Source organism: Pavona decussata, unplaced genomic scaffold, assembly GCF_977016875.1.
Source record: "Pavona decussata unplaced genomic scaffold, jaPavDecu1.1 SCAFFOLD_106, whole genome shotgun sequence".
NCBI lineage: Eukaryota > Metazoa > Cnidaria > Anthozoa > Scleractinia > Agariciidae > Pavona > Pavona decussata.
Genome location: NW_028145520.1, coordinates 1,465,508 through 1,490,669, shown reverse-complemented (window position 1 = coordinate 1,490,669; position 25,162 = coordinate 1,465,508). Strand labels below are relative to the sequence as shown.

Here is a 25,162-nt window from a genome sequence, read left to right as displayed (position 1 = left end):
CATTCAGTTTTCATTAAATTTGGGCTGAAATTAGTTTAGAGGTTTTGAAAGGAAGACGAGAAATGAAGAAATTAAGCCACTTCCCCGGGCCATTTGAACAACTAGACAACTTGTATGTCCCGGCCTTGGGGCATTTGCCTTTTTGTTTTTTAAAAATCCTAATTCCCGGGGGGGGGGGGGGGGGTAGCATGGGAACAGCTGGAATTGACTGATGCATACACCTCTTTGTGATCCTCTCTTTTCTTTTGTGAGAGGCTTGTTTATCATTTGCGGTCAAACTGTCCTTTTCCGGCTTTGCTTTCGTTTGTCTGAAATGTCAGCCGTCTCCTCTCCCTAACCCACAGGGGCGAGTGAGACGGCTGACATCCGACAATGCTTTCGTTTTTTGCCTTGCTGTACTTGAAATTTTTTAATTTACCTGTTTCCGTGTTTCACAGCGTCACTGATATCACAGGTTCTGCACATTCTGTTTTATTAAAGGATCAGTACACACACTCATCAGTACATGACTCAACAAGTTGCACTATTCTCCTATTGATTTACAGGCCGCTTTCCAACAACATTTTCATTTTGGAAACTCCAGAATGGATTCATCCATGGGGGAACATCAGCTGGGAGAACCGACCTGTACAGATATACACTTGGATGGAAATATTGCAGAGAACGGATACGATAACAAAGCAATCGAGGAGAGCGCTTAGTTCTTCCTGTTGCGCGCCGTCATTACCTTTTACAAGGCCTAACATGAACAAAAATTTCTCGCGCGGAGAAATTGTAGTAGTAAAATTACTGTAGACTTACAGGAGAACTTAGATGACAGCGTTCATGCTACTTGCTGTCGTTGATCGAATGCACTTTAGTCAAATGCCACCGAAAACGATCATCCAAAGTGATCTTACTAGCGACAAACTACTCGCAACACTATATACAAGGATGCTGGATTTGTGATGGACTTCTGACCTGTTTTTACGTATAATTTTCTAAGTTCTAGTTCTGCAATATCATGTTCAACCAATATACAAATAGGGCTTTTCGGAAATACCGGCTAGAGACCATCCTGCGAGACCCAGGGGCAGTTAGTCGGGTAGCAGGGATTTTCGTGGTGAAAGTTTACAGTAAGAGCGCGTAACGTTCTTACAGTAAACTTTCGCCCACAAAAATCCCTGCTACCCGACTAACTGCCCCTGGGTCTCCCTGGATGGCTAGAAACAACAACCGCTCAAGTTTATATTCTAACACACTCGGCCCAACAGTACGAGTGAAATTTATGTTTATTCTGGCAAGTTTGCTTACTCAGTACAATGTACTGTACATTATAATTTAAACACAAGTTTTCTTCAGCTTGCTTTTTGTTAGCCAGATGTTCCTAAGGAATATGAACGTTTGTGCAAGAGGTACTGTTTCAGTTCCACTGTATAACCTACCACCAAATTCATCAAACTGTACAATAACATTTCCAAGTAAAGAAATCAAATAACCTATTTAGGTGAAATGAAATCAGCTTTGAAAATGTTAGTTATCGTGTCCGGGGAAAACGATTATAAATGTATACCTGATTGTCGTTTTCCTTACACAATAGAAAAATTATTTATTGTGCAAATTCCATTCAAATATGTACAAACACACTTGCAATTAGAACTGAAAACTGAGTAAATCTAGGGATATTTTACTCCAGAATTCGTTTTGTTCCAGTTATTTAATATTTACGGATTATTGTTAAGAATCAAATGACTTCATGATATGTCAATAAAACGAGAATTTTTCGAGAATTTGTGCTATTTTCCTACATAATAATTAAACCTATTCAGGCGGTTGGTATATCGGAGAATAATACCCGAGGCAGTTTAGCCGAGGGCATAACTATCCGACATAGCAATAAGCAGAAAGCAGTTTATTTATTTTATAACCATCCGATTAATTTCTGAAGTTTGCGCACTTCACCGTCACTGGCTGTATTGTCTTTTCTACAGTCATGGCATGATTAAATTAAACTTATCTTGTTTACTCGATTTCATTACACTGTGATTGAGATCTAAAAATGTGACGTTCTTTGTTTGTATTTTCTCGAAGAAAATCGCCTGGAGTCGGACATCAAATCGGTGTGACGTCGGATAGCTGCGGTCCACGTGACGTCTTCCGTCCAATGAGAGTGCGCGGAAATTAACCGGTGGATAACAAAACGAGAAACATTTCTACAAGATTCTCCACATAAAGCAATTGCGTGATCTTCCTCTAGCAAAGAACTTTTTCTAAGAGACAACTTAAATACATCATTATTAGCCACGGAAATTGCATTTCTTTATGGCGCGTTATGTTTCCCAAATGAACTTCTGGTGATATCTACTAATCCAAGGGGGGAGGTGGTGCGGCAACTGGTGTAGGAGAGGGGGGCCGGGGAGATTCGTTTGATGTGCCCGAGCCTGACCAGGATGAGTCATCATTGGGTCTAATTTCGGTGGTCTCACCCACTGGATATTCACGAACCAGAGGCTTCTTTGCCCCAGAGTGCTGCTTAAAAGCAACCTGAAATAGAAAATAACAAGTTCATTAAGAAAACGTTTATTATATAGACAAGAGTATTTCACTGGAAAATACACCGCTCGTAAAATTCATACGTAACTACATCCGGGAACCGAGCGGCGCATTTTCCATATCCTCACTAGTGAGGATATCGATGACGTTTAATTTAACACTTTTTCACGGTTGTTTGTGCAAACAGTCGGTGAAAAATGCGAACGATAGAACGATAGACTTGTCTATGTATTAAAAAGGAAATTACACGGTGGCTTGAAGATATGAATTTTATTTTCTCACTTGCTGCACTCTTTCGTGAAATATTGTTTTTGACACGAGAAAATAAAATTCATATCTTCGCGCCGCCGTGTAATATCCTCTGGCTTGGTCGGGATTGAATGTTTTCAAATTCTTGGCTGCTTCAATTCTTAAGGGTACTTTCTACCTTCGAGGGATATTTTTTTTTTCGACCAACTAAAGTTTAGCCTTTAATCAAAAATTTAGAGAAAGAAAAACCTTGAATCGGTCGATCTTTTTTTTTTTTTAATAGGAAAACAGCTTTTAAGATAAATATGAAGAAATCACGAACATGTCATACTTTGAGTCCTCTTCAAATCTAAATTTGTTAGAAATTGGGTTTACGGTTATGTCCGTAGTAAATCAATAAGGACAGGGAAGGGAAACGAAAACTTAAAAAGCGAACTTTTTTACGTTGCGATAAGAATACTACTGTTATGTTACGGAAATGTGTACTAGAATTTTTGGCAGTCTTTGGCAGTCTTATACAGAAAGAGTTACTTAATCACAGCCTGAGATCGTCTTAAAACGTTCTCCATTTAGGCCAACATCAACCTCAACTTTCTTGTTAAACGTTCCAAGAAAGACAAGAGCGTCCGCAAGCCTATGTTCTCTGTACCTTCATTTGAACCCAGTTGAGTCTGTTGAGCGTTTCCTTGTCCATGCCAAAGACAACAGCATTCAGCACCCCTAAGACGAAAATCACGGCAAAAAGTACATAACAAATGTGTTGGAAAAGTAATTCCTGTCCCCCAGTCAGGCTTACGGCAATCTCGTACCCAGAGTCTTCAGGCTGTTTGGTCAGCGGGGCAACCAAAAAGCCTGAAGACTCTGGGTACGAGATTGGGCTTACGGAGAAGAAAATTCCTAGCCTGAGTATCAGTTCGGAGGGCGACGAGGGAAAGGCTGTCCCCACCCCCTTCCCCTCAGGAACGCCTGATACTCAGGTTTTCTACCGAAAAAAGTTAACTAAGTAATAGGTTGTGCCAGAATCCAATGGAATCCTGGTTGTGCATAATTTAAATAAAAAAATAAACTAAATAAACATTTGTTTCTTTATTTGCTAGAGCGTAGTTCGTGTTCGGAGTACTGTTGATATATGATTTCACGTGGCTAAAACTATCCTTTAACAGTAAAAGATGACAAATTGTAGATTTAGTAAAATGAGTTTTCTGATTGTCATCATGTCAAACCCTCCTCTTAAAGAAAGGTAACTTTAAAACGTGCTTAAGGTTCTAGAACGTTCTGTGGATCCATTAATGGGAAAGCAAAAGAATAAAGGAACAACTTTTTATTCAAATGAAAGAGTTTTTTCAGTCAGCGACACAGGCAAACTCGGAAAAAAAAATCCTCGTGCTCCTATCAGGAGTCGAACCTAAGACCTTCTGATTACTAATTCAGATGCTCTACCACTGAGCTACAGGAGACTCGTGGGAGCTAAGGCCATTAAACTAGGTTCACGTGACAAACATCCAATTTTCCCAACACTTTTTTTTAAGCACTTTTTGCTTTTGGCTAAACCCTGCCGGGGGAGGAGGGGTTCTCAGGTATATTAGGGACGAGAAGGTGCGAACGAGGCTATATTGGGTCTCTAGAATACAACCCATTCCTGTAAAATCCATAGTTATTGTCAGACCTTCAGAACAAAATGGTTATAAGCTAGACCAAAGCGGCTCAAAAACCACACCCTCTGGGGCCGCACATACAGTACCTAGCTTACATTGGGGAGTAACCCCTTCGGGATGGGGGAAGGGGGGGGGGAGGGGGCTTCACCACGTTCATCAGTTCATAAATTTGACGTTTTGATCGGCAATAGCTGCCTTGTCGAACGCTTTTCAGTCAAGTATAACAAGTAACTGCAAACGTTCTTTACGCTAACTGTGTGTCTCAAGCGATTGCGTGGCTTGCCATGTATAGATGTATGCGCTTCCGCGCCTTCGATAGGTCTCTCGTTTCTTGCTGGCAGTTTATCTTCTCACTTTCGAGTCAGCTTTTCCCTTTGTTGAAACTTGTACTCTTTTAAAAGTTGATTTCTTACAATTGCATTTTAGTTTTGGGCTGGTGGCTTATAAAAGATTTAAAAAACGCATTTTTAAAAAAAAATTGTAATTACTACAGCTGGTTATAATCACTTGCTAGAGTGGTTATTGGTTATTAAAATGGTTTATTATATATTATGTAAAAAGAGTGGTTGAGTGGGAATTCCAATTGGATTTAACTATTATTAGGGAAGCAATGACACCACCTATATCAAGTTAGAAATTAGAAATATATGGATATTTGAAGGGTCTGTATTTTCCCAAAGCTTACTTTTCCTCCATCTGAGCTCTTTGATACATGACTTCCAGTTCATTGCAACTTTTTTGCCAGTAAATATATTAATTTTGTTTTCTGTAGTCACCCAGTAAACGCTGCAAGTCAATACCATAATCACTTACCAACTAATGGACTGGATAGGACTTGAAGCAACAACAGAGTAAAATTATGCTGTGAACTCACTGCATTATTGATTCTACAAGGAAAAGAAAACGGTTTAGTTTCTGAGCCAATAATCTATGCATGTGAAAAAATAATTCAATAGTTGGGCACCATCTCCATTGCTTTGCATAAATGCCCGTTTAAACGGTTTCAACCTTTGCCCAACATTTGTTCAACAAAAGTTGAACGGATGTTGGGCAAATGTTGGATGAATGGTGTTTTCAAACGGTTTCAACGCCATTCAACATTTTCAAGAACAAAGAAAATGTTGAATCGATGTTGAATGAAAGTTTAAATCAATTGAATTTAAATTTTGATTCAACACACTTTCAACAAGCTTGCAACATAATTTTTTTTAAGCTTTCAACAACGTTGAATGACCTGTTCAAATGCCCCGAACATTTGGTTCAACAACTGTGTTGAATGCATGTTGAAGCGAATGTTGAAACTGTTTAAACGGGCCTTAAAATGTCAGTGGATACAAGGACAGGATACAATTTACAAACCAATGATTGGTAGACACAAATAAAGACAAGAACTCAAATCCTGTCACAGATTGTAAAGCATGTAACCATAATAGTGTGAGGTTTTCTCACATTCTGGGGTTGTCTAATAATAATTTCATTTCATATAAAGCTTTGACATGACATTTGACATTTTTTATTTATAGTCTCCACTCTTACTGTTACATATGCGCAAAATATATTATTAATATTAGCTAATAAAGCTGTTTGGATACAGACCTGTGTATAAGAGGACATATGGTGGTTAGCAGATAAACCACTGGATACCACATTAGGGGCTTGATGTCTTCTTTCATCAGAGCCTAACAATCAAAACAAACAACAACGACAACGTGAACTTATTACATCACACAACAACATTTTAGGGCTGGTTATGAAAGCCCTTATTTACCTGGCACAACAAAGCATGATTAGGGGCAAACAAAACCAAGCTGACTAGCTGATTCAATTTTATTATTCTCACTGTCATTAAATTCAAACAGCTCAGTACAACATCAAACATTTCAAGGGAAAAAAAGGGTCCAAAATGTACCAAGTCAAGAAATCATTTGGAACTGACCAGGATGAAAACATTCTTAATAATATGTGGAAATGGAAAACTGTAAAGAAGAAGACTTACTTTACTTCGCTCTGCTTCAGCACTGTATGTTCCATCCCAACGTTTTATCTGAAGGTAGAAAAACGCAATGTTAAAAACAAAAACATAACTTTTCTTTCACCTAAAATGTTAGTTTATAAGTGTACTTGCTCTTTACAGACAATAAAGTGAGGATTTAGTGGCTCTAAGGTGGCTTCGATTATCTATTATCTAACAACACTGCACAATAATTACAGGCTACATGTGAAGTCAAGTCAGGCCAAGAATGCAAAGATGTACCACAATTGACACCAAAAAACTGAGGCAATGAAAATGTGAAGAGGATTATCCACTTAAATTGTCAACTAATAATGCTACTGTTTAAGGTAATGTTTGAAGGGCCCTCGTCAGCCACACCTTTGTTTTTGTTTATATGCAAGAGTTTGGCTATTATATTTAATTCGCAGTGTGTGGAAATAAACGAAATCACTGTGAAACTACTTAAGATAATGAAACATACTTTCAGGAACACAACTTACAGTAAAGGATATAAGATTTCGCTTCACCATGCAATATCAATAATTTCGATGGCATCGAAAATGGCGGAGGCTGACTAGGGTCCTTTAATAGTAACTTCTTAGCTCTGCGAGCTGTTCACTAAATGAGCAAAGTATCAAGTAGCAAAAACACAAAAACCAAACAAACAAATGAGGCCAGTGTTGGTTGCTCCTAACAATCTCTGACTTGCCGTAGAATTTAGGCTTCAGACCATCTGACCCTTAACTTAATGATCAACAACCAGCTCATTAGCATCAGCATATATTGTTTGTGGGATCAAACAATGTGTACTAACTACTCACTTGCTGAGTTAATATGTGCTCACAGTACTGCAGAAATACTAACCTGTCTTCTGATTGTAATGAAGATATAGGAGTAAACAACAAACAGCCCAACAATGCAAACATACACAGGAATGTAATAACTGTACATGAAATGAAAGACAAATAAAATATAGATCAGAGTAGAACTTACCTGTAGAGAATATATTAGAGTGCATAAACAGCTTCCCCAGTACAAGGAAGGTAACTTGGGGACATTAACACTAAGTTATGCTTGCATATGGCGGGGTGCAGGCCAACCGTCGCACCCCCCTTCCCTACGGGCCTGCCTTTTTAGTTTTGATCCCGCCTGTCTAAATGAGTTGACTATGAAGGTTGAAACAAATGTTATAAAACTTTCACAGCTGCAAACAATTATCTTGTAATAGTATATAAATAGTCAAAAGAAGTGCATTTAATGTGACAATATTTCCAGAAATTATCCAAACACTATATGTGTACTCATTTACACTAATAAACTTAAGATTTCTTGAAGATGCTATCACATTATCGGCAGCCCAGAGGCCTCAAGATTTTTTTTAAAGATATCATTAATAAGTAACATCACATTTGACTTACGTAGCAAACCTCCAAGCTACACTGTTATCACTTTGTTTAGTAATCCAACTGTGAAAGGAAACATGTATGCAGATGGTAAACTTTTACAACTTTTCTCGAATCAAAACAAGATGAATAAGATGAATAATTGTTTTCATGCAAATAATTCTGGGAGGAAAAAGATTCTTGTCTGTGAGTGGAATCCTGTCCCAATTATGGGTAAAGACTAGTCACAAAACCTGCAGTTGTTATCAATGTTTTTTTTTAATATGGCTAAAACTTCAAGCTAGTTTTCTAAGTTTATAACAAATCGCAAAAAATATTAAGTCTAAACCATCTAAGCAGAAAGAATCTCAAGACATTTTTAATTAAAAGCTTTCTTTAACAAGAAAAAGTTAACAAAAATTATGGAAAAAGTTTACGCTGGTTAAGTGCTGGTTGAATAAGATGCACCACATGCAACATGGTGTGAAAATGCTATTAAGTTAAACACAAATCTCAGAGTACATCATATAGCCAGCAACTAATTTCAGTACTCACCACCAGGCCCCTGCTGGCCCATAATGGTCATTTATAAGAGGCAAACATGCAACAACAAAGGGAATCCCCCATGAAACAAGGTGGTAATACCTAGAAAACAAAGATAAAAAAAACGTTCAGGAATCTTTCACTTCAGTAGGCACCATCATCGACCTTACATTAATACACAGCTATTTCTATAAACATTGTTGGAAAGCCTCTGCGACAAGACCAAAAGGTGATATATTGGGTAATTCATCAATAAATTTACCAAACTCTATGCCTGCCCCCTTCTCCTGAAAATAATAAATTACATCAGAGAGCCACAAAGGCAATTGGTTAAGGTATTCCTTCCCAACCTAATTGGCACTGACACCCATGAAAATAATTATTACAGCCAAATTACAAATTAAATACTTACTAAAAGCTACCCATACTACTTGTCACATAAGCTCAAGGCTTTAAATAAGGTGGTCCTGAATGTCAATGATACCACATGTCAATGATATAACATATAACACCTCCAGTCCAGCTAATTAAGCCTGGAATATTTCAACTGACAGAATATGAACACCACACCCCCAATTTTATTTTTAACTCATATATTAATTTAATATTCATTAGGGGATAATTGACCTGAATTCACATAAAACAGAATCTCTCAAAAACCATAACAATTTTTCACTTGCCCACAAACTAATAATGAAGAATAAGCTGTTTTCTTGTCTTATCACAAACAAGAGAAAGTTAAATATTACTTAATTAAAAAATAATTGCAAAATAATATGACTTACTTTTCAAATGTATCAGTTTTCACTTGTTTTATTGCATTCCAGTATAAATTAAAGGTGATGCAGCAAACCCAAAGCAGGACAGAAAAACCTGAAAGATAAAACATGTTAACTGTATAAATAAATTTATTGTCTAATATTTAGTCTGTCTGGCTGAATTAACGCAATGTAGAGCAAAGTCACAGACTATTTCAAATGATTATGTTTCACTGAGGGAACATTAATTTTAGTGCAAGACTATTTGAATGAGTGTAAAGTTTCTTCAGTTTGAACTTAAGTTACAGTTAAGATGTTAAACATCGTTCTGTTCCTTTAAATTGTATGCTTGAGTCTTTGTATTTCTAAAACATATCCGTGACGTTTATTCTGAGAGCCTGCATAATACAGACATCCGGATGATACCAACACTTTTGTATGTCCCTTTGGCGTCTGTATCAACCGGGTTCTACTGTGGGTACAATAATTACCAGTTTTTAATGGATTGATTAAAGTGATCCATCAAATAGATCTAAATAAATTTATTGATATCTTTAATATTAACAGTCAGCTGATTCCCTGCTTTCATAAGTTCTCACTTGGTTTACCAGTAATGGTCTTATGAACTAGGCAGATAACATGTCATGACGGGTCATCTGTTTATGGGTTAACTTAGTTGAGCTGTTTTTACATGTCATGAGCCTATTTTTCCTTTTCCTTTCCTTCACGACCCTATAATGTGATACCTTAAATTCACAGTATTATCAATACAACATACCCATAAATGAGAGTAGCCATGCTTGGAAGTCACATAAAGAGCTGTCATCTGGAGGAACGCCTGTCTGTATGAAAAAAATAAATCAAAGGCTCCTGTGAGCCAACTCGTGAATGCAGATGACACATCAGTAATTGAAATTAAGACGGCTATGGAGACTTCCTTGAAAGCTAAAAAAAATTATATCTTTGCCCGATTATGTAACGAGAAATAACCATTCTTAATTTGTACTAAAAGAATCGTTTTGGCCCTTGTGCCAGGCTTTCCGCTGAGCCCACCCACAAAAACTGCCAGCTACACAGGCTACTTTGCTCGAGCTGATCTCACGAAGGGAAATCTGTTGAACAAAGTGTCGCACTACATTTCATGCCCGGCATAAATGCGTAAAAATTTTCCTTTGGAGTTCAGACCACGCAATCTTCAAGTAAAAATAATTTGAAGTATGACTAACTCTTGCTAAGTAAGAATTATTTCAATGAAAGCTAGTTGTCTGTATTTTGCTTCATTATTCAGTGAGCGTACCAAAAAGGTTTTGATCCTGTACACATGCATTTTATTAAATTCTGCACGGTATGTATTAAACAGTTCATGAAAATTCAATGACCGCGTCCTTTTGCTTTCCCATAAATTACCAGATGTAAACTGTGAAAATGAAACATTTTTTCCCCTCTGAAACCTCTATGAAAGCTGAAGAAATCTAAAATTGTTCATTTCACCAGAAATTTGCATAATTTTGTTTACGATGTCACTGATGCGTGACATGGCACTTTCCGTTTTCGCGTGAAAACTGACAGCCAAACTAATGTTTGCCACTAGTGCTAAACATACATCAACGCAAGTCACGTAAATGCTCGTCTTGTTCATTCAAAGATCTTGCCGACACTTCAGTAATTGAATTTTTAAATTTAATTATTTTTAAATTCAATTATTGTTAAATTAGATTATGTTAAATTCTTAAAAGACGGCGCACTTTGTGGAAAAAAAACCCGAAAAAACCTATAACTTTGCTCAGATTCAATGAAAAATCCCCATTTTTACACCAAAATGCATTACGAAATCGCGCCCATTGAAACACGTCGCTCGTAAATGCAAATGAGCTTCATTTTGGATGTCAATCACAGCAGTCTTTTGTGTATGGTATTGTTAAAGTGACAATTCGCAGAATGCATCTATTCATTGAAACATAATAGAAAAATAACGCAACACAAAAGAATGAAAGGCGAAGTTTATCTCCAGAAGTTGCGTGACTGAACTAAAATAAATAAAAAGTTGCCCTGCACTATCAAGGAAGTGATGATATTTAGGTTATACGATGACAAACGACAGTTCCCAGTAAGAATGGGCATTATGTATGCTATCACTGCGATAAAAAGGGAGGAAAACAGATAATCACTGTCTCCAGTGAATTGAAAGTAATTTGCATAAGCGAGCGGCATGGCGGAATCAAGTAAATGTAATTTTCAATCAACCAAGCATGTTTTTACGGCAATATACTGCGACTCCAAGTGACAATTTTGAATGAAATGATCCTAAATCAACCACATTCGATGTTAGAACTTAATACGTTGCTGTCAAACGGCGCTGCTACCGTTTCCTTACGTAAACTCCTTCTTCTTGTGCAACAAATAACCGAACTCTCTTGAGGATTCATGCTGCGAGACAAAAGATACTGCCACCAGCGGTACGCTTTGTAATGCTCGCAAATCGTCATGGTACCCCACTTTTATCGGGCGACGTGTTTCAATGGGCGCGATTTCGTAATGGATTGTCAAATTATTCTCTACAGATTGAGTAAGAATATCCTGATGCACCATGAAAAGAAAATTTTCGCATGTTTTTTCCACTAATTGATTTTTTCAATTAAATTATTTTTAAATTCTTAAAACACTTAGAGGAAAAAAATGAGAAAACCTATAACTTTGCTCAGATTCGACGAAAAATCTCCATTCTTACACTAATTAACAATGATTGTCAAATTATTCTCTACAGATTGAATGAGAATATCCTGATGCGCCGTGAACAGAAAATTTTCGCGTGTTTTTTCCCCACTAATTGAATTTAAAACTCATTCACTGCGCATGCCCGAAAGTTAACGACAGAACCAACCAACCAACCAACCAAGTCAAAAAGTCCACCATCGCTATAACTCGTTCATTGCGCATGCGCGCATTCACGAGTTAAGAAGCACACACAGACACAAGACCTTTCAACACGAAGGCGCACTATAAAAGGGCATAAACTCAGTTTTGTCGCACAAAGGTTTTTGGTGGCTAAACAGACAAACATTGGACAAATTGAGCCCACAAAACCCTTATATTTGTGCATTTAACCTCTGAAATTGGGATGTGACGAGTCGAGACATAACACAAATTCCACTTCTTGTTGGTTGGTTCTTTCTCACTCATGAATGGAAAGGGTTGAGAGAGGAAGCTACAAAGTAAAACTTATTCTTTCAACCCGATGTTGGACAGAACTGCTTGATTGACTTAAGCCAGGGATTTATATTCAACCAGAAGCATATACCCGGGGTGGACCTCTACAACTTATAATTAAATCATGTAAAATTATAACACTGACTGATATTAATAGATACATCATCCTATTTTGAAATGATCGAGATTTAAGTTTGTCTTCCTAGTATGGCTACCAACACCCATAAAAGTTCAAGAGCTCAAGAGCTTACATCAATGGTTGTGTGCTTATGAAATGAGAGATGGTAGTCAACATAAACACTAAGCCATTAATAACACTTGACAAACTTCCAACTCCTAGGCATACAGCTATGTCAGCAATCAACAGAAAACTGTACCTCTGAGAAGTGCTTCAGTCTTGTTGGGATGGAAAATAGAACTAATTTATTAATGATTCATTAACCCACTAACTAAGGGAAGTTTCTCCATCTAACCCACCACTTAAGCATGGAAACCAAGAAATAATCACTCAATTGTCACTTTCATGTGAATCACACTACCGGTATTCTAACCGCTCAATACCAGTTGACAATGGGGTCAACTGGTTGTGTATATCATCTCTATACATGTATATAGGACTTAGGTTGTTATTGACTGGTTCATTTAGATCGTCACTGGTGGTCGTTTAAGTGATTAGCGACTAGAGGGTTACAGAGACATGTTTGTGAAATAGAGTTGCTTATTGAATATAACTAGGTTGAAAATTAACGTCATCCTACAAACTTAATCTCCAGTTAACTAAATTAAACCAATGAATGAGGCAAATTTTTTAATTTACATATATTTAAAATGATTAGACTCACTAGCAAATAACCAACACTGTCAAGGAAAGCCGCCACGCTGAGGGCCAAGATAAGTCTCTGAAACGTCAACAAACCACGTCCCAAAATTTAGTATATTATAAAATTCTAGCTGTATTATAACTTAAACCCTAAAGATAAGATACTAACAAAATGCAATACGCTCTAAAGGAAACCTCAACCCTCGAAACATATTAACTTTCAATTGTTGAAAATACAATCTACTTTGAAATTTTGTTGGAAAACATGGAAATGATATTTCAGTGTCGGGCAAAACATGATTTGATTATCGCCTATTTTGGCTTTTAAATTTCCTGGGCGCCGCCATCTTGGATTTCATGATGTAACACGGTTGCTCAATTATTTCAAACAAAAGAACTTCTGCTGAATAACAAAAGCGCCAACCGTTACACATCATAAAATTCAAAATGGCTGTGCACAGGAAATTTAAAAGGGAAAGTAGTCGATAATCATATCCAATTTTTAACACACTTGGATGCCATTTCTACGTTTTAGACTAAAATTTAGAATTTAGACACTATTTCCAAAGCTTAACCTTCAATTTGTTGTCAGAGTGGAGGTTCCCTTTAAAAATCCTATACAGTTTGACCCTAAAGTATCAAAACACAAAGATTTGAAAATGTGTCTATTATAAACGAAACCCCATTATGACAAATTTGTGCAAAAACTAACAAAATCTTTGATAAATTGCCATAAGTTACAGACCAAGGTTTTTCCTTTTGATTCATGGCACAGGCATGAAGTGCGTGGGCCATAAATCAAAGAGAATAAACCAGAATCCATAACTTACAGTACAGACCAAGGAAACAGCGTTAGTAAGATATTAATTTAATTTATTATGTCTCTAAGGTAAATCGGGTTTGTGAAAAAGGAAACTAGTTGAAGTTTAGAGGGCTGCAGTGCAGTTAAATATGGCCTGCAAAATTGACCAATCACACTGGAAGATACAATGGAGAAATGCCTGAGGGTGTTTCAAGCTCAGCTCATTCGCATGTTGTTGTTGACCGTGCAAAGTCGTTTGGCTGTAAATATCATTGCGCCATATATAGGTCCTGGGTCGGTAAATGCTTGGAGGTATTAGCTGCGTAAGCTACTCTTTAAATCTGAGGGTAAATAAAGGAGATGTGATGTGATGTTGATTTGACGCAATAAAGAAATGATTCAATAGTAAACGCGAGTCAGATCTCTAATAGTGTGGCTCGGTTATTACATTATCATAAATCAATTTCCGATATGATGTCAAGTAGTGCAATGAAAGTTTAGCGAAACAACATCACACTATCTTTCTGACTAGTTAAAACTATTCAATTAGCTCAATCACGACGGGAGGATATGTTTCCACCTGCACTCGATGTTAATTAAATCATACACCAACTCATCCTGCATAAACACCCATGCAAGTATGTTATGCTACAGGCATCAGATATATAATTATAGCACCCATGGTCAGTATAGTTTGTGGCTCAAAAACTTTCAAAGTCTCCATAAACAAGATGCCTGCTATACTGGCATTACGCGAGATGCTGTGGATGATTCATTTATTCCAACTGTGTGCTTCGCAGATTTATAAAACCATCCTTGCTAATGGAATAGTTTGAGTCACGAAGATCGCGTTACGTTGTTTCCCTTGTGTTACGCTACTCAGGGTTTCAAGGGAAATTGCAGGAATTCCATTGCGATAACGTAAGCTTCTCAATGACCTCTTTTCTGTCTGCAATTGTGGTCTAAGACTGTCAAAGAAAGCACGATTCCTTCAACAGGAACTCTCCAATTTCCACCGTTTTAGATGTCAAGTGCTTCTTAGAAGTTATTCTTTCGATTTACCGCTTCAAAATGGTGAAATTTCCGTTTGAAAACGGCACACTTGAGTCCACAACATGTTAACAATATGGCGCCACAATTTAATCCAGCTTTAATGGATAAATCAAATGATGCGCTGACGTCACACAGGTAGGGGTGAGTGGGTCCCCTCCCTCGCGATAGAAGCGACAAGAATAGATTTTGATTGGCCTGCTGTCGTTGAAGACAATCAGAACAATACATCCCGAGTAGGAGAGGGGAGAGGTTATTGAATAAATTAATGTACAGATTTGTGGCCACGAGGAAGAAAAAAAAAAAAGAAATCGACCCGTTTTTAGACACGGTATGCCCCCTCAGGGCATCCCGCGTAACAACAAACTTGTGACACTGCAGGGACACAGTTGTAAAGTTTTGTCCACTGAACCATTCCACGAAAAGACACATTGTTCAAAACCTATTTATCGTTTAAATGAAAAAACTGAATTTTAAAATTTTTCTGCTAGGAAAATTAATGAATTGATACATGTGTAATATGTAACAAACATTACGAATTTGTTAACAACAGCTAATGTATGTTCAGCGTGAATAAAAGTACGTATAAGGTGATCTGTATTTGTGTGTACTCTATAGACATACAGCTGTGCAAATGATTTAAAGACAAGTTTCCAGGTCAAAAAGACATACATTAACTTTGATAACTTCAGTAAAATGGCAGATGAGAAAGCATACCTGAATAGCTTAAAATGAATATAAAAACCAAACTCAGCCACTATTATTAAGGAGCTATCAAGTCAATTTACATTGGGTGGTTTCAAGGAAAATTTGCTTTTTTTCTGTGGCCGGAAACTGGGCAACTTAATAGTTTTACGAACAATGGTATAATTTCTTTAATATTTGGGGAAGACTGTCAACTTTTGAACATTTAAAGGTAGGTAAATCAACTGTCTTGGAAAGGAAACTGCGAAGTTTTCCTTTCAAAAATCAGGAAGTTATTGCGAAACTGGGCAACATACTGTAGAGCCAATACAGTCGAAATACAGAGAATATGTTAGCAGGTTTGTTCAAATATTTCAGACAGCATATTATACACTTTTTTTCCAGCATATTATACAAGTAGTATGAAGTCTACATTTTACACTGACTGCAAATTAATATTCTGATTTTCTTGAGAAGAAAAACCAGACATTTGCTCAACTTTCTAAATATGACCAAATGAATATTCCTGAAAAGCTATTACAGCGATTAAAAATTCCATACCTGCACAAAATACTTGTACTTTTTGAAGAGCCATATGACGAAAATAATGAAAAGACTGTAAAAGGTTAAAAAATAAAGATAGCTAAGCTTTATACATATGTGTAAGTATTAAACTATTTACACCTAAACTTGTGTAAATATCTTTGTCATCACAAACTTTCGTTACATTACTTGGTTTAAAACAAATAAGGTACTGTAACTCGCGTATGAATGCTTATAAGATACATGTAATTGTAAACTGCACGTTTACTCACTGTTATACGGCTTGTCGATAAAGATATTTTTCAAACAACCAAATTTGTTACTTTCTAGAATTTGCAACGCTGTTAACTTTTTAGCAGCGTCAAAATATCACGAGAAAAGCTAGCTGTAAACATAATAAAGTGAAGAATCAAAACTCACCTGGCAATCAGCGAAAATGAAGCCACTGTTGTTTTCACAGTAGATAGCACCTTCTAAAATACAAAAGCAAATGTTATGGTGAATTATTTACACGTGCCAGGTATGATACCTGTAAATAAATACACAAGATCACATACACAGTAGTGTGGGTTTTCCGCAAATAAAGTACAGTTACCCGCCATCTTTGCTTACATTCGGAATGACTTATAATACTTCGGCGACAAAAAAGATGGAAAGGGAGGGGAGGGTCAGCGGGTAATCTAAGTCCCCTTGTTTTCTACTCAAATTTAAATATAAAGCACAACACTCATTAGGTTTAAAGACATGTTTAGGCAGGTTCTACTGTCGTCGTTAATTACAAGGTATGATTTAGGGCCCGTTATTATCAGGACAAAATGAATTCTTCCCCTCCCTAGCCAAAGGTCGTTTATGCGGAAGCCAAATAGACTGTGCCATCACGTGACACGTGGTTGGAGCTAGCAAGAAAGGATGGAATTTTGGATCAAGGCCACTTTATTTCTTTGTTTGTATGGCTTTTTCAAGGAAATGAAGCCATCGGAACCCTTTCTGACTCCATATTTGAAGGCGCCACCCATGAATTTAACAGAAGAACAACTGGATAATCAAATCTATCCAGTCTGGACCTACTCGTATCTCGTGACCCTTTTCGTGGTGTTTTTGGTAACAGATTTGTTGAAGTATAAACCAGTCATAATTACTGAAGGTTTGGCCTATTTGACCACAAGAATACTTCTGATTTGGGCACGCGGAGTTTTATCGATGCAGTTCATGCAGTTCGGGTATGGAGTTGCCACTGGCGCCGAAGTAGCATACTATTCGTACATTTATGCAGTTGTTGATAGAGGCCACTACCTGGTAGTTACCAGCTACACCAGGGCTGCAGTCCTTGTAGGAAGAATGATGTCTGGAGTAGTCGGCCAGCTTCTGATTTCATTGGAAGTAACTGACTACCTTACTCTGAATTACATTTCTTTGGGAAGTGTATCAATTGCCTGTTGTATCACCTTGCTTCTACCAAAGGCTTCTGGGAACGTGTTTATTACAGACCCAGAAAATGAACCCATTCGACAGCAAATGAGCTGCTTTTCTTCCTGGAAAAGAACTATGTATGTTATGTTTCATGATTTCAAGCTATGCTATTCCAACAAAGAGCTACTCAGATGGTCTCTGTGGTGGGCCTTTGCAACCTGTGGAGAATTCCAAGTTGAAAATTATGTGCAGAACTTATGGGATGTCATCTACCCTTCCCACAATCACAAAATCTACAATGGCGGTGTTACTGCACTCTCACACCTTACTGGGTCTTTAGTAGCTGTTATGCTGGCATATGTGAAGATAAACTGGTCTGTGTTTGGAGAGTTGTGCCTTGGGGTTGTATCGGTGGCAGACGCTTTCTTTCTATTTCTCAGTGCACAGACCAGTAGCATCTGGGTGGCATACATTATGTACATCCTATTCCGGACGGCTTATACTTTTCTCATAACAATAGCAAGGTAATGTTAGGCTGTATTCTTTTGGCTCAATGTAGTTAAAAACAGAGATCACTTTTTTACTACATTTAAGCCAGGCTCATCCACTTGTCCCTTCAATTTCAGTCACTTTGCACTTAGGTACCTTAATTGAAGCATTGAAAATTTTCAACAATTCTCAAAAAATTCTGAAGTGTTCCAAGGGTCATTCAATTTTTCATATTATTTTTCAGAAAATTTCCAGTGACTGTTAAAAAGTTCTGACAATTTTGTAAAGATGGGTTCGAAGTTTTTGAGGGTCCAGAGTAGGTCCAATAATATTTCCCCATTACTTCAGTTTAATTCCTCGTATTTAACTTCACATCACTTTGGGAAACCATTATTAATGTGACCCATGGAGTACAACAAGGTTCAAATTGATACAAGACCATTCATAGTGATGCAGTGTAAGTTTTCTGAAAAAAACAAATTTTTTGAGTCATATTAAAAAATGTTATTTTTACTTTGTTAGTCTGCAGATTGCCAAACATGTTGAGATGACAAGATTTGCTTTGGTGTTTGGAATAAACATGTTTGCTGCTTTGCTGTTACAAACAATTTTGACAAGCATTGTGGTGGATGAGAAAGGGCTGAATCTTCCCGTTATTACACAGGTTGGTAGTCACTATGTGTCCCTGAGGACTCTTGTTTTATTTAGTGTTTTAATTAGCTTATTTTTAGGGTGTGTTCCAGAAGTTTTGTTCCTCGTTATATCTAAGTCATTCTTCATCTAGCAGTTTCAACTTTAATCATAAAGCCCTAGGGCTTCCTTGAACAAGTTCCATTGATTTTCACACCTGTAACAAACTTGTTGCTTTGTGAGCAAGCTGAATCTAGAACAGTTAAGGTTACCCTATACCTTCAGAGGTGTCTTCAGAGGTGTCTTGTGTCCAAGCGATGTAGCGTGTCCGTTTTAAACTGTAGATACCTGAACCCTTACGTCAAATTAAAGCTTATAGAGCTGGCTATCCAACTAAACCAAGAATTTTGAAATAACATGAATTGCCGAATTTTTAGCGCTGTTTTCTCGAATAAATTTTTTTTCACTTGGAGGAGCCACTTCAAAGAGCTAAAACTCAAAAGGAATTTGTTTGCTTGCCTTGAAATTTGGACAGTAGCTAGTTTAACATATAAACAACAAAAAACGTGTCTTCGAATTTTTTGTTTTGAAATATTTTTTCTCCGAGAGCAATTTTTGTACGATTACGCCACATTTTTTTTCATCCTATTTGAATATGGCAAAACGCAGACACATTTTTTTAGCGCTTTGTGTCCGGAAACTGAGGAGCAAATTAAATTAGCAAAAAAACAAAATTCACTTTGACTTGTAGCTTTAAAAAGGTGATCCAGACGCTCGCAATTAGCGGCATAAAAAATTGGACAATTTATTTTATTTCAAAATTCTTGGTATAGTTTGATAGCCAGCTCTATAAGCTTTAATTTGATATAGGAGTTTAGGTATCTACAGTTTAAACTGGACGCGCTACATCACTTAAATGCAAGACACCTCTGAAGGTATCGGGTAACCTTAACATCACTCATTAACATTAAGGTCCTTTTTACAATTTCATGGCCCTATTATAATATCCTCAGTCTCCCATCTTACACGGTATATTGCATCCCAACGAGAAGTGAATTAAATATGCAACAAAGTTTCTCACATACCAAATTGGTACATGTAATTACTGTATATTTCTCTGTGCCAAAATTATAAAGGGCTTATTGGAGAAATTTCAATTTTACGGCAAAAGCGTGCTCTATCTTACATAAAACCCATCAATTTATTGTATTAAATACAATGAATGTTTCATAAGCCATGGTTGCTAGAATAGCTTTAAATGAGGCCAACACAAGACAAGATAGTGAGGATTAAACTGTGGAGATTTTTCAGCAACTTAAGGAAACAAGCTCGTTTTATGTACTAAAATGGAAGCTGTTTTGACCAGATTAAAGCATCTTGGCCAACTTGCCAGTCACGAGGTTTCATAAAATTACAAGAAGAGTAAATGGAAAACAAAGCATTGGCTTTACTTTATATAATGTGCTGGTACAGTTCTACCTATAGAAAATGAATTATTAAAAAGGATGGTTATCATCGTTTTAAAACCAAGTTTTGGTTTATTACAAATACGAGGACAAATTTTACAGTATTTCGGCTCTATTACAGAGTAATAGTCATGTATTAGAACAAATTGGCAACTTTTAAATCAAGGCTGAAAATCAGGTGTATTAACAAGGAAATTAGTTGAAGTGATTAAAGAAGGAAACATGATGTAATTAAAGAAAGAGGTCTCATTCTCTAGAGGCTTTGATTCCCTCACTGAATGCTAGGCTTTCAATTCTTAATAACGAAAGCCTCAAGAAATGCTAATTGCAAGCAAAAATTATTGTCATTGCCATCAATAATCTCAATGTTAGTATGAACAGTACTGAGATTAACACATGTAGATGGCAATCATTGTGGCGATGAGGTAATTTGTACAAGCTAACTTTTTCTTCAAGCTACTACAATAATTGTAGCAATAATTATTATTGATAAGGTGTTAACAGATTCGTGTTTCATTTTATTGTTTACACTGTCTTCAATCCTGTGTCATTTCAGTTTGTCATTTATGGAAGTTACTTCTTCATCATCGGAGCTGTGTTCCTGGCAAGAGCTGTGTATTACCTAACCAGAGTTGGATGGCGACAAAGCTGGACACAACGATACGTTGAAGTACAAAGTGAACCTCTTGAGGACATGTCCAACACCATAGAGGAAGAAGTTGCTCCAGAGAGCTAAGCATTGAAACTACACTTTGCTGGGAGAGAACATTTAGTTAACTCTTGAACCTGAGTAGCGTAGTGTGTATACAGCAAAAGTACATACATGGTCTAACAAAAATAGAGTTGTCCTTAAGTGCAAAGAAATCAGAATTTTGTTTATTCATAAACCTGAGCAATTTGATGCCACAACCATCGATGGCAAAGAACTTGAAGTGGTCAAGAGTGCGAAGTAATTAGGGTTAACAATAAGTGACAACCTGACCTGGAACGCCCATGCGAACGAGAAAGCTAGCCAAAAATTATATTTTCTAGTCCAGCTTAAAAGAGCTCAATTACCTCCTTCATATTTAGTTCTGTTCTACAAATCGTGCGTGCGATCTTCTGTAGACTATGGTGTGCCAGTTTTCTACAATGCGCTGCTACAGTACTTAAAAAATGAGCTTTTGTGCATCGAAAAAGGACGCTTTTGATAATCTTGCCCAGATTGAGCTACAACAGTGCTTGCAGTTTTTTGGGCATAACGCCTATAGCTGAGCACCACAGTCTGCTATGCAGTAAACTGTTTGACAAAGATGTTTCAAATCCCAATCATGAACTAAACAGTTACTACCATTGAACAACGTCAAGTACAAACTCAGAAATCATCGTCCTTTTGCCCTGCCTCGTGTAAAAACAAACAGAGCAAATAACTTGTTTGTTTACGAAATGACCCGCCAATAACTCTAGAATGTTTTTATAGATTTGTCGAAAGATCGGTTGCTACTTTAAATTTGTTAGGCGTAATGTTTTTTTTAATGTTATTTTGAATTAGATTATTATTGATACTTTTATAATATACTTGTAAATTTTTGAATTTGAAAACTTTTATTGTAATTCAGCCCTTGGGCTGCAACGTGATCTTGAAATAAACCATCAACCATCAGCAAACATGCAGGTTAGACCATGTGTCAAGCGGTTGCTTAAAAAGTTGTAATGCTGTCACCTCAAAAAGTGGTCGCGGTCTCTTGTGAGAGATGGTAGTTTTCGAGAGGTTCCAACCATAGGGCTTTGACTGGGAAAATTTTGGTATTTTTGATAGGTGGTCGCTTACGAGAGGTGGTCACACATGGAGGTTCGACTATAATCATTTGATCAGTTTACTGGCTATTTATAGACTAGCTTTTTCAACAGAAGAAGAGGTAATTTTGGTTTTGTCCCAAGGATCAATCTATCTTTCTAATTTTATCTATCCTTAAATAGTTGTTAATAGTTGTTAAATACATTGTTAAACTATAACGACATGCTCTTCTCAAAGTAAATGTTTCAACATTGTTCATCCTGGCGTATTCAATCGATAAAAATCAGTATCGATCTATATATCAATCAATAAAATTTGGTAAATCTGATTTGATTAATGTCGATTTTTGACGCACTCGTTTCGTTTATTGATTTATCTTGATTTGTACCGATTTCAGCGATTTATATCCAAAGATTTTTTTGTGTCAGTGACATATAAGCTCATCATTGGAATTTGTGCAAGAAATGACAATTGTCTCCATCTTTTTTATATATATTTTTTATTTTTTTATACTACTGGCTAAATTTAATTAACAGTATCTTAATCATTATAAAAGCTTCTAAATAATGTTTAACAATTTTTGGAATTTTTCTAGTTGGTATTTAATTCCTATTTGGTTGGGAAAGTCTGAGAGAGTAAAAGCTTTCTTGTGAAGTTTACAAGAATAAAATGTAGAATCTCATAAATAACAGTGTTGTTTAATTTTGCTGCAAGGTGGATATTGTTAGGTGAATTTTCAGATAAACTGAATAAAGATTCTTTCAATGAAGGGAGACAGTAGGAGTTATTCATAGAGTTGAACCACCTGAATACATTTTCCCTGAAGGACTGTGTGAATTGACAGTTAATGAAGGTGTGGTCTATGGAATCCTCTTCACCGCAAAATAAACAATCACTGTCCTGATTGATTAAAAAAACGAAACAGTTCTCTTTTGGTGATAACTATCCTATGCAAAAACTTAAATTGAAATTCTCTTAACTTATTCTCTTTGCAGATCTTTCTCGCCGACTTGAACAATGTTTGCCATTCATTTAATCCTGTACTGTTAAGGTTTTTTTTTTTTTGCATTTCTCTGGCCCAGTTGGCATTGATGTAAGATTCGTTTAAAGTCCAATCAAACTCCTTAGATTTTAGTTTTGGCTTTGTCTAAATTTTAACTCGTGACCACTTATCAGCTGGAATAGTGGAGATCTCTCCTCTCTTCTAATTGGAGACAATTGACTTCATGCAGATAGTACGTTTTTTGACCAACGAGTTGAAAATATCACGAGTGTTCACTGATTATGGCTCATAGCGGCCTGATTTCTCTCGGTATCTGTCGTTTTGAAACCATACGGCAACCTCAGTGCGGCGAAAATGGTGGTGTGTACATGTGTTGGTTGTCACAAAAGTTAAAGCCCTTGTTTTTCTTGATTATTGAAGATGGTCGGGGATGAAAGAAACAGTGTGTAATTGTTCTTTCTGAAGGAGAAAGGAAGTTACATCTGCAACTTACCAAATGTTCAGTTGCTTTTTACCGCTCACCTTCAGAAAAGTACAAAAATAAGGGAAGATAACTGACATTCGCTTCTTTCTGTTCTTTCATTCCCGACTCATCTTCAATAAAATGGATAAACAACAAAAATTAAGATGGGGTCTCAGTTTCCGTAATTACGAAAGCTAAGACCCCACCGGAAAAGTGACATATCAAGAAAAAAGAGAGGGTCTTAGTTTTCGGGGCCATTTTCACCTCATTCTTGCTCCCGGTGCCTCTGGTAAGGAAAGGATGGAGGAACCTGGACTCAAAGCTTCCACAAAAAAGGTGTAGTCTGTTTAAATCGTTTTTGCATTATAATATTTTATTGCAAATACCTAAGCCTAGTACCTTCCCATCATCCAAAAAATAGTGGCCCCTTTGAAAGTCGCCATCACCCCCGCCAGGAGCAATGGGCTCCTGCCCCCGCATATTAAATTATGTGGCCTTCCTACACTTAACTGCACTGAAAAAAAAAAGCAAGCGCAAATTTCTTCAAGCCAACTAAAGTGATAAAGTGATCAGTTACTTTAGCGTCGTGTCGATAAAAAGAGGCAGAAAAAAGCCCGTCTTGTTATTCACATTATCATTCATAAAGTACGTTTTTTGCCTTTCGTTTTCTTTAAAACAATTCTCCCTCAAAAAAGCTGCAACTTAACCATCTCATGCAAATTTCTGGTGAAATGAACAATTTTAGATTTCTTCAGCTTTCAGAGAGGTTTTAGAGGGAAAAAAAATTTCATTTTCGCAGTTTACAACTGGTAATTTATAGGAAAGCAAAAGGACGCGGTCGATGAATTTTCATCAACTGCTCAATACATACCGTGCAGAATTTAGTAAAATGCATGTATACAGGATCAAAACCTTTTTGGTACGTTCATTGAATAATGAAGGAAAATACAGACAACTAGCTTTCATTGAAATAATTTTTATTTAGCAAGAGTTAGGCATATTTCAAATTATTTTTAGTCTTTTTACTTGAAGATTGCGTGGACAAAACTCCAAAGGAAAAATTTCACGCATTTATGCTGGGCATGAAATGTAATGCGACACTTTCAACAGATTTCCCTTCGTGAGATCAGCTCGAGCAAAAGACAAAGTAGCCTGCGTAGCTGGCGGTTTTTATGGGTGGGCTCACCGGAAAGCCGGGCACGAGGGCCAAAACGATTTTTTTAGTACAAAAATGGTTATTTCTCGTTACATAATCGGGCAAAAATATAATTTTCTGTAGCTTTCAAGGAAGTGTTCGTAGCTGTCTTAATTTCAATTACTGATGCGTCATCTGCATTCACGAGTTGGCTCACAGGAGCCTTTGATTGAAAGTTGCGCGCTTTTGCAATTTGAATATTTAATTTAGCGGCTCAATTCCGGGTTAAATTGCACAATGAAAACAGATACCATGTTTAACTAGTTAATTTCAGTCTGTAAACAACCACCAAGAAAGAATGTTCAGCTAGTAAATTGGGATAACGGCCGAATTTGGGTTTCCTATTATATACTGAACGAAATTCGGCCGTTAAGTCATTTGAGATAACGGCCGAATTCGTGTTTCCTATTATATACCGAACGAAATTCGGCCGTTAAGTCAATTGGGATAACGGCCGAATTTGGATCGGTAAATTATACCTAACGAAATTCGGCCGTTAACTCATTTGGGA

The 25,162-nt window shown here is 36.8% G+C and overlaps 3 protein-coding genes across 4 annotated transcripts in view; 2 read left to right on the top strand and 1 right to left on the bottom strand.

The window, feature by feature from the left end:
- The window catches only part of LOC146471147 (uncharacterized), a 31,646-nt gene extending 29,877 nt beyond the window's left edge, over positions 1-1,769 (top strand). For both annotated transcript variants that reach the window (XM_085121163.1, XM_085121162.1), the window contains exon 14: positions 546-1,769. In XM_085121163.1, the coding sequence (XP_084977289.1) occupies positions 546-701 (156 nt within the window). In that variant the 3' untranslated portion in view covers positions 702-1,769. The remainder of the gene's footprint in view (positions 1-545) is intronic.
- LOC146471146 (cyclic AMP receptor-like protein A) lies at positions 1,256-16,842 on the bottom strand. Its single transcript, XM_085121161.1, has 14 exons — positions 16,776-16,842; positions 16,639-16,691; positions 16,237-16,291; positions 13,162-13,218; positions 9,891-9,954; positions 9,140-9,227; positions 8,367-8,456; positions 7,848-7,895; positions 7,294-7,372; positions 6,433-6,480; positions 6,033-6,115; positions 5,250-5,323; positions 3,431-3,501; positions 1,256-2,523 (listed from the first exon to the last, which is right to left on the bottom strand). The coding sequence occupies exons 1-14, from the start codon at positions 16,818-16,820 to the stop codon at positions 2,344-2,346; spliced, it is 1,035 nt and encodes a 344-aa protein (XP_084977287.1). The 5' UTR covers positions 16,821-16,842; the 3' UTR covers positions 1,256-2,343.
- A 255-nt stretch (positions 16,843-17,097) lies between these two features.
- LOC146471145 (thiamine transporter 1-like) lies at positions 17,098-22,759 on the top strand. Its single transcript, XM_085121160.1, has 3 exons — positions 17,098-18,152; positions 18,640-18,781; positions 20,770-22,759. Exons 1-3 carry the CDS (start codon positions 17,128-17,130, stop codon positions 20,947-20,949), a joined length of 1,347 nt encoding a protein of 448 aa, XP_084977286.1. The 5' UTR covers positions 17,098-17,127; the 3' UTR covers positions 20,950-22,759.
- The last annotated feature ends 2,403 nt before the right edge of the window (positions 22,760-25,162 follow it).